The sequence below is a fragment of the Cydia pomonella genome, chromosome 11, assembly GCF_033807575.1.
Source record: "Cydia pomonella isolate Wapato2018A chromosome 11, ilCydPomo1, whole genome shotgun sequence".
Taxonomy (NCBI): domain Eukaryota; kingdom Metazoa; phylum Arthropoda; class Insecta; order Lepidoptera; family Tortricidae; genus Cydia; species Cydia pomonella.
Window position 1 is genome coordinate 4303830 of NC_084713.1, and position 10773 is coordinate 4314602.

The 10773-nt window shown below is 35.6% G+C and overlaps 1 protein-coding gene and 1 long non-coding RNA gene across 2 annotated transcripts in view; both read left to right on the plus strand.

The window, feature by feature from the left end:
• The window catches only part of LOC133522665 (uncharacterized), a 115031-nt gene extending 111529 nt beyond the window's left edge, over positions 1-3502 (plus strand). Inside the window, exon 9 of the mRNA XM_061858055.1 lies at positions 1951-3502. Coding sequence (XP_061714039.1) covers positions 1951-2055 — 105 coding nt within the window. The 3' untranslated portion in view covers positions 2056-3502. The remainder of the gene's footprint in view (positions 1-1950) is intronic.
• The window catches only part of LOC133522666 (uncharacterized), a 268085-nt gene extending 258222 nt beyond the window's left edge, over positions 1-9863 (plus strand). Inside the window, exon 3 of the long non-coding RNA XR_009800103.1 lies at positions 9853-9863. This is a non-coding gene — a long non-coding RNA (uncharacterized LOC133522666). The remainder of the gene's footprint in view (positions 1-9852) is intronic.
• The last annotated feature ends 910 nt before the right edge of the window (positions 9864-10773 follow it).

Sequence of the window (10773 nt, forward strand, 5' to 3'; positions counted from 1 at the left end):
ACGTAACATCAACAGCTTTTCATTGCCCGTTTTTGCAACGCCTTGCTTCCATTTTCTTTTACTTAATAATCGTACGCGGGTAGATGTCTATTTTTTTTTTAATACATACATGGAAAACCAACAGCTTTAAACATTTCTATAACATACAATAGAAATACAGAGCCAATTACAGGTTCTCACTTATAAAAAAATAAATATAACAAAGATCAAATATAATTACAGTTCAGTTACACACACACATCTATCATTGATTAAGATAATATTATCAAACAAGCAAAAGAACATTGATACTCCCTCCAAATATATAACAGTAATGGTACTCATATCTTGCCCCAGCTACCTAGTGTTTTTAAATAAGATCTCTTTATTGCTATTTTTTTCTCGTTAAGTCTGCCCTAATCATTAATTTAAATACCCCCAATTAATTACTATTATTAGATATAATAGTAATTGGGGGTGAATTGAAAACCATCGCTGCGGATGCCAGTCTACATTGCACCACAGCAAATGCTGAGATCATCCCATTTGTTACACTGCTTGTTATTTTCTTGCTTAGTTTTAGGAAACCCTGCTTATTTTTATTTTCTTGTATATGTTTCACTGTGTGAGTGGCAATAAATCATAATTCTATTCTGTTAAGTTCCTTTTTTATTATTATATAGATAGTTAAACATTGTAATCCCGATTAAAATTTCTATATTGCATTTTTCGAAAAACGTAATTTTTTCATAACTGTTTGGACAATTGAAGCACATGTTAAGAAGATAGAGGAAGACTGCGTCTCTGTAGTCTCCAATTTCCCCTTTGGATATATGTGGATGTTGGATTTTATTGTATATTATTAACCTTTGCTTAACTATTGTCTGTTTGGAGCGATAAACAAAATCCGTACAATTTTTTAAAGTCTCTAATTCTTGTAATATAAAATAATCGAAAAATAAATCAATTGGGGACTCGTTTTTACGAAGAAGCGTTTATTATAATTGTTGTTATAAAAACAGTGAAAAATGTCATAGTATGATTATTATGAATGTCAACTTAAAAATTGTACTTATTGTTCGCAACCCCTCTATTCTGAAGTCCAGTCTGCTTCCCCCCATTTGTAGCTGATATTGTAAAAAATTGTCCTTTATCATGCTCGCAAAAGTCACTCGGCAAATATTTGGCCGCTCGTAAATTTTTCGGCGCGCGAAACCCGTTTGTTTTTCGAGTTTCATTTTCCCGTTTTGTGTTCTATCATTTGTGGATTTTAAATTGCAGTTTGGTTAGGAGCTTGGCGTTTAATATAGAACATATAGAGAACTTCACCAATTTCAGTTACGAACGTTTACTTTTATTAGTTCTAAAAATTCTAGGAATTATAGGATTGGTGCCATCGTCACGTATTTATCACCGCACCTCCCGCCAAAGAGCAAAGCACATCCTCATTTCTTATAGATACATGGCACACCAATAATAAGCGGGCATCTCGCTCGTTTCTTCATAAAACGTGCAGATTATGGAATGAAATGCCTTCCGAGGTATTCCCTTTGCGCTATGACATGGGATTTTTCAATAAGCGGGTATTTAGGGTTCTCAAGGGTCGGCAACGCTTAAGCGGTTCCTATTATGTTGTTTATATCCATGGGCGACGATGACCGCTTCCCATTGGGCGGCTCGTCTGCTCGTTTGCTAACTATTCTATAACATAAAAAAATTATATTTAAGCCCGTCTCTTGTTTATCCCTACTTCAGTTGGGGTATTCTCCGTATAATTTTATGTACCTGTTGGATTGTATCGGATTTTTGGACTGATGATAGTATGGCTTGAAAACTAACAGTACATAACTTGTATCACTTGTACTGGTAATAAATACAAGCTATGCACTGGGTGAGTGTGGGGTGTATTACACCCCTTATTAAGATAAATTACCCACGACGAAGTTGATGTTTTAATTTTTTTTATCACAGGGCGACCTCGAGCAGCTAGTATTGGTGCCTAAAGCGGGTCAGGCGCAGAAACAGTGCTCCAGCCAAGTGACCGGGACATCTACTCCCTACGTGAACATGCATTAATACAAGACTTGGCCTTTGACTACACGCACTATGGAACTATGCTACACTGTAGTTCGTGTCATCACGATGACGCGCAGGTTTATCAATTCTAACCTTTAATAACAAGACATTACGTGTCAAGGCACGCGTCTGCGTGAATGACACGATCTTTAGGGAATTACGTGCCCTAGGAATGTTTCCACAATTGCGATATTTCCGTTACAGCAACTTCTCATATTTTTGTAAAGGGATCGAAACCGATGTTCAAAACGGAAACTTTCTTTATTCCTTGTGATATTTCGTGAAATTTCCGAGAAATTTTTGAAACTTTTTGCACATCCGTAAACTATGCCATCAATGTGCTATCTCTCAACGTAGGGTAAAAAACAAATCATGTTAGAAATACAGGCCAACATTCGATGACAGAAAAACTTGATTTTCGTGTTATGGATTTTGAATTAAGTTGAATAATAAAATATAACGTTACATTTTGGCTGCGTTTCCACCACAGATGTGCGAGGATGCATAGCGAGGGATGTGTTTGTTAAGAGTCAATATAATCCATGAATCACTTCGTTTACTTATATCAGCGCAGCTTGACTGGACAATTTATATTGGTTCTTAAAAAACCCATTCCTAGGATGCGTACATCCTCGCACATCTCTGTTGTAAACGCAGCCTTAAGCAGCTTACATTTCATTCTTGTCATTCATTCTTGTTCAGGTTCTTATATATTCGCATTATTTTGAATTCAAACTGTTTATAAAATGTGCCTTTCATCCAGAAATATAATATACAGTCCGCTCTATGTAATATACAGTCAGCAATACTGTTCGCTTAGCACCTTTGCATACAAACTCCTACGCGCGGGGGGTGGGGGGGGGTTACCATTTCTCTCCATTCTCTGCAGCTGACTGTACATGAAGCATGACTCTTCTCTGATGGAAAACCACAAATAATTATTTTCAACAAACGAATTTTGTATCAAAAAAATTTGGTGCAAACAAAACATGCTTGTAACACATAAAATGAAAAATAATTTATTAATGGGTCAATATTATTTTCATTGTCTTGTTTCTGACCACTCTGTCACGCTTCTGTTTTTGTCTTTTTATCAAATAAATAAAACTCCGTCACATTTTTTGGGAACAAAAAACAACTAAACGATTTTTGATGCTACCAAATTACTTGTTTTTATTATTATACCACATTCGTTAAAATAGGTAGTTTTTTTCTGATTATGACTAAATTTTGAAATGTATGTCTCAGATGATTTTTCATAATTTAGTGGCATATTTATGAATAACAACAAAACATTTTTATTATACCGCTATATTGATGGCATTTTAGATTATAAGGACTAAAGAGTAATATGTCCAGATAATGACTAACCAGCTACGTGCATTAAAAACCCATAAAAGCCTTGGGAACTAAACGAGGTAGGTACCGGAACCCTCAAGGCTATTACCGGTATGAGACCGTCTTACGACGTCTCAAACCCGATCCGTGTTTACTCTACACTTGTTTACGTAAGGGTTTGGATACGGTATCTAGAGGAACTCGGATCTGATAGTCTTACTACTGATTATAAGCCCATATCAAGACTTACGGCCCGATTCGAACTTTTAGATACGTCAAACATTAGGTCTAGATACGATATGGATCGGATATGCTAGTGTGAAAAGTGACGGTTTTGTTTGAAGATTCTTCACTTTTTACACTGACATATCTTGACGTATCTTAAAGTACAAATTGGACTATTACTTGCGCCAAAATAAATAATAGAAAATACTACGTTTTGTTCGCCACCCAAAGTTTAATTTTTGTCGCATGATATAGGTGACGACCTGATGTCCCCCGGTACGATTCGATTCTGGTGTATAGCCTGTCCTGTTTAACGCGGGAATAACACGAGCTACTAGGAGTGTTTATATTTCAATAAAAGTTTTAGAATATTTTTTTAAACAAAATATGTATTTCCCATATAAAAAGTTATATAAATAGAAAACATTTATATAAAGTTCATTTTGACGTTCCACGCATAAACTCTATGGCGGTTGGCGCTTACGTCTCCAAGCATCGCTTTAGTATTGTAGCGTCGTTTAATAACAGCTTAAGCGCCGACCGCAATAAGGTACCTTTACCTGTGAAAAGTCACATTTTTTTGCACAAAGCTGAGCGGGTTTGAGTCGTGGTCTATGGTCTAAGTTTTTAAAAATTGTTGCGACTAAAACTGAACTTAGGTATTTATGTTATAGTGGTTTTTGATAAGGGCCTTAATAATATTTTGATGTTTAGCATGTAAACCTATATTATGATAGATTTTACGTAATGCTCTCTGGCAACCTCACATTGCGATTTGTCATATTAACAAGCTTTTATTTAATTTGCAATGTAGCTATGTAAGTATACCTATGTAACTATGTTTGTAGTGTACGGGTCAAATCTTGCAAGTAAAATTTGACTTGCTTCCCGACTTTCAATGAAGGTGCAATATTATGCCATGTACATGTACCATCGAGCTGATCTGATGATGGATACAGAAGGTGGCCACATGGTTTCTGTGATAAAACATCGCAACCTAATTATATTTGGGGTTTTTAGAATTGTCTCGATATAAGTTGCCTATGGAAAAAAAGTACAGTCAGCGATAAAAGTTTGTACGAAAAATGTTATTTTCTTGCCTAAAACTTATTTTATATTTAGTACAGTTAGACATAGATATAGTCCTAAAAATACATACACACGACCTTAATGTATGGGCAATAAGATCATATACACATATATTTGGCACTTTGTCCGTGTTGATATTTAATACCTTGACGGTACACAATCGGTACTTACTTGAAGAAAATGTAATCTCTAATACTATGGGAGTACAAGCCAAAAGTAGTTGGGGTTGCTGGAGAGATGCTCTACAGCAACCCCAACCCTTACCGAATTCCAACAGAGGCACTTACTTTTTTACCAATCCAAATTAAAATGCGAGGATACCAGAGAGCATGACGTTACATTTTGACAAGTAAACTAAAAACGGCAAGTCTTATTTAGATATTGTTTCATAATTTTATGAGATACATACAATTATATAACTATCTATATATTCTTCACAATTGTATCCAATGTGATTGTATGTTTATATTTTCAAAGTATTTGGCATATATAAATAGTTAACTGAAATACCTATTATTATAATAGATATAAATAGCATTTCTTACAATGATAGGTTGGCCTAAATGTAAATATAATAAAAATAATAGTTGAGTTGTATTTTAAGTAATGTAATAAAAATATTTAATTTGTCTTTACGTCCGTAAGGCAAACTAGTCATTAGAAATAATGTTTAGAAATAATTATGATATTTCTTTGAATCTGTGATTTCTTTGAAGCATGATCTCAATGTAAAATGTATTATTTCTTCTAAAACATTGTTTTCTACTATATAAATATAAGGAGTTAAAAAAAGTAATTGTATTTTCTTTTCAACACTCTTTTTAACCTTTTTTAACCTTCCTTAGGTGAAAACCGCATAAAATCCATTCAGTAATTTGTGAGTTTATCGCGAACATATAGCCAAACGCGGCGGGGGACTTTGTTTTATAAGGTGTAGTAATTGTAACAACAATTCATTAATATCTTGCTCTATCATGCCGATAAATATCCATTTATTCCAGTATTTACGTTTCCATTGGAATACTTTTTATTTGCTTTTCTTTGAAAACCAGCGCCAACGGCGAGTGTATGACTTCTTCAGAAATCGGAAACTGCTATTTAATCCGCCGGGAATTTTCCTGGAACAAAATAAAATCAAGCGGTACGCCAACTGTACATTGAGCGGAACTTTTAAAACTCTAAGTTTATCGCTGAAAGAATAAAAACCGGGTTTGATGACTTATTAAAAAGTTCTATTTACCATGAGGCATATTCAGTGAGACTGTTTTAATTTTATGAAAAAATGTATTAACATTTAAACAATATTTACGGTACAGGCCAAGTACTCCACCTTGGAAGTGACATCAGTGACTTACGATTTCGTACTGGTCGCTGTGGAGACTGCTAGACCGGCCGACCGTGGGTAATGAGCCTCTGGAGCTTTTTAAGGAGTTGGGCAGGCATTTACAGGAGAAGGGCAATGATCCCCGCTCTGGGTCTTGGCTGGTCCAACAAGTTTCCATCGCCATTCAGCGTGGCAATGCTGCGCCGCCATTATACCGGAATGGGAACTTTCGGGCTGGGCTTATTGCAGGGTGCGGATGGGCGTTAGTGTATAGATGTTTTTACGAAGCTTGTTGCAGAAATTATGGGTTGTTATTAGTAGTATTAACTACTAAGTAGTAGATTTCACTTCTTTTTGTAGAAACGTGGGCTTATTGATTTATTTTATTAGATTTTCTTATTTGACACAGTTTTTTTCTTTTTAGGAGTAGTTTTTTTATTATTATTTTGTTTTCTGATCAGGGTCACCAGGTACTCCAGATCTTCAATTATCCTAGTTTTTATAGTTTTCCCTTTATGTGGCCATTAAACCCTAACTCTGTACCAAATTTCAGCTCTCTGAGTTTATGGGAAGTACTAGTTCTATTTTGATGATCATGAGTGAGTGAGTGAGTGAGTGTCATAAATGCGAAACTTTGCTTTCGCTTAACTTCGGAAGTAAATGACCTAGGTACAGACTTGAAATTTCGGATTTTAAGTATGTGATTATAGCTTACTGGATGACGAAAATTTTTGCGTTCAGGACGTTCTGGTCTTATCCAGAGGTTCTCAAATAGGCGCCTGAAAATGCGGCGAAATGACTCCAGTAAAGGATGGTACGGCAGTGTTTGCTTAGTTTGCTCGACTTGGAGATGAGGACAGATGTAGAATAAGTTTGTGACGATGCTTGCGCCGATTACATTAGTGTTTTGATGAAGCATTTGTTTTTTTATATATCACCACGGTGGTAAATAAGCATACGGCCCGCCTGATGGTAAGCAGTCATCGTAAGTAACTCCAGAGGTGTTACAAGCGCGTTGCCGACCCTTTAAAAATCTGTACACTACTTTTTTGAAGAACCTTATACCACACTGTAGACCCTCGGGAAAACTTCAGTAGGTAGCTCATTCCACAGCCGGAGCGTCAGCAGAAGGAAGTTCCTCTTAAACCGCAAAGTGCGCAACCATTTTCTTGGAGCCGTACCATTTTCATATGCCTCATGGTAAATAGATTTTTTTTTTAATTAGACTTAAGACATATATTAATATATGTATTGTTCTCGGAACTCCCCATCGGCACACAAACCTCCTCAAGGTTTTGCCTACGATGGGTCTTGTATTAAATTCTAGACTGTAAATTGTTAGTTTATTCAATAAATTAAAAAAAAAAATAAGGTTCTAGGGTGTGAGGATGAACACCCTTCCGACGTCGAGCGGTGCAGTGATGGAAAAGTAGCCGTGGGCATCATATTAAACAATTCTGCAGACCACAGTCGATTGTACAAGCGGTAGAACAGACATAAGGAGGCAAGGTCTCTCCATAAACTTACATGTTCAATACCGCATGTGGCTGATTACCTTTGTATTTGATTATGTTTTACACTTAATGTTGAGAATATATTCTTTTTAAACTTATAATTCGTTTGGTCAGCCTTCTGTTTACGGTTTATCTCACGCATTTTTAGTCACTATGACGTGTTTCAAGCACTAACAGTGCTGATGGTTTAAATTCTAAATTTGTAATGCTCGAGTTTATTTGTATGTTATGTTCACATTATTGAAATGATATTTTACCACAGTTAATCAGTATGTTAATTAACGTTATAATCATGTCATCTGCACAATAATCTCTTCTCTAATCAAAACGAAGTGGAATTAGGTCAATACGGGTAAGTGTGTCATACGGGTAAGTGCAGTGACATACGCGTAATCTGTGACAGGCGAAGGCCCAATATATAATATGAAGATATTGGGACTGATTACACATTGATTAGAGTTTATTGCGAGTTCATATATTTGCTGCTTGCGGTTTGTGGCAAAATAAACTGGCATAAGTGTAAATAGGCCCCAAGTTAGGGCCAGCCACACTTACCCCTATTCCACACTTAACCGTATTGGCTTACTTAATTAATTTTGTAGTAAGCATAAATATCGACGGACGATACCACAATGCGTAGGGATAAAGAAAAATAATTGAAAAATCACTGTCTTGGACACTATGAAGTTTATGGTGCAAACATTGGCTGTTAATGTATAAGTAAGGCTAACTGGATAGAGCGGTGGGCTAGACTTACCCCCATAATCATAAAACTTAGCAAACCTTTGGTAAATTTTGTCCCTTACTAACAAACATAAATATGTACAGGACAGTTAAGGACAAACGAACCAAACGATTAACACGAGCTTGTTGGACTTGACAAGCGTTTATGGATAACGCAATCGGCCTGATTATTGTTATATTATATATACGTCAAAAATTTACAAAAGTCATTTACTTACTGTCGCAAAAAATGTACAGAACCAAACGAAAAAAAAACACACACAAGTATGCTTGTATAGGGACAATAGGGCTTAAGTCCAATAGGGTTGTTGACTGTATTATGCAAAAGAAATATATATATATCTTGCAAGACTAGCACTAAAGTAATGGAAAAAAAAGATGTAATTATTTTTCACTCAATAAACTGGTAAAATCCGATTTAGATCTGATCCATATCGTATCCAGATTAAATTTTTGACGTATATGAAAATTAGAATCAGACCATATATATATATATATATGACGCAAATATTTTTAAATATAATTTGAATATATTTGATTCCAACCAGAGTCTAGTAAATAAAGAAGTCTGATAAACGTTGTAAATGACATAAAATATTATTTTTACCGAGATAAGAAATATAATTTATCTGCTTATAAAAACTGTCACTACTGCTATTTATATTTTCTAAAAGTGAAATTGGATTTTACTGACCGCAGTTGTACTCACAAAAGTAGATTTAAACTTTTTGACGCCAATGACGGATGTATCCGCTCCGTCGGTCTAACGCCGAAGACGGATTAATCCATCACAGACCACAGAGCAACATAGACGTAGGTATAAGATGTGCATACATTTCAATTTCAGTTTTGACATTTCGGTGACGTGGCATCTGAGTGACAGCTTTTGTGTTTGATGTGTTGTTAACTATGCTTCAATTATACTTTTGTACATATAACAGCGGCCAAGAAAATTAAATTCGACTTTCCTGTTCGACACAGTTTAGAAGTCATATAAGAAATAAAAGGCACGCCAGGAACGCGGGGTTGTCATGCAGGTGGTTTCTCTTGAATATTAACTAGTCTTTGGTCCCGAATAACAAACGCGTATGTAATTAATGTGTTCATTGACCTATATTATCTGCTTATTAGTACGGTTAGGTTTCTACATATAATGTTAATTTGAATTGTAGAACAACAGATATTAAATTAATAATATGGTTCCATATAGGCCATAAATTATGGTACGGCCAACATATTGTTTTATTTTTATTTTTTCAAAGTAAGTCCCTACCTGTGTAATTTGATAGTAGATATGCAGTATTTATTTTATTACTCCTGCTTTTTTAAATATACAAGGTGTTTCAAAAATAGTGGGGATCCATTTAAGGGCATACTCGGTATCATGTTCTGATTAGAAAAAAATAGAACATTATTTTTTTTTACACCATCTTTTTTTGGGGCAGGTTGTCCAAGTCGGCTAAATCAAAGGAATATTTTCTAAAAAGGAAAAAAGTTCCAGTACTAAATTAAAGATAGACACGTTACTACATTTTATTTCTTACAGCACAGTTCCAAAGTCAGCTGTATGTTATATGATTTTCCTACTCCTCTACTGTTATCTGTCATTTATGCATTCATTAACACGACACACATACACACACATACACATACATAAAAGGTTTCAAGAAAAGTCTATATTGTCTATTCCTCATAACAGCTCTTGTGCTTTTATAAGCTATAACGTTACTGCGATTAATGGCTACCAACCTAACAAAACCAAAACGAATACAGTTTTAAACTAAGTGCATTGCTGCCAACTTACAAAATATTCATTTTGTTGCATAGTAAAAATAAATACTTCATAAGTCAGAAACACGCATGTGACACCCGTAATATAGCAACACCCATAGACTACGAAGACCGCTTAGCGTTGCTTATTAGTCTCCGTAGGCTACGGTGGCCAAAATTGAGAAAAAACTGTCCAAAAAATTAATTTAGCAAGTAGCAAGTACCAGGGCCTCATGAGTTACGAGGAGGTGTCGCTGACCGGCAGGCCGCGGCCCGGGGCGGGCCGGGCGCGTAACAAGGTATGCTCGTGCGTCTTGGCTATATACTTTTGCTGTAATTTGTTTACCTAAATTAAGATTTATTTTTGTTGACTCGTAGGAAAAATATTGTATGCAACGTTGTATAAGTAGGTCAAAAAATTCTCGTGGCGTGTTCCTTTACAATGTTCGCCTACGCCTTCGGCTCCGGCTCACATTGTAACTCACGCCACTCGCCTTTTTTGACCCTTCTTATACAACTGTTGCATAAAATACTATTATTAAATACCAAAATAGGAATCGCGTCCGTTTTCCACTTACTGCAAACCGGTCGAAGTTAAAATCAACTTTGAACTCTATCACGTTTGATTTAAGTTTAAAAACGCACGCTGAGGTGAAGCTTTGCAATACGGCAGCTGAACGATCGAACGAGCGACGAACGTGATAACGAGCCATA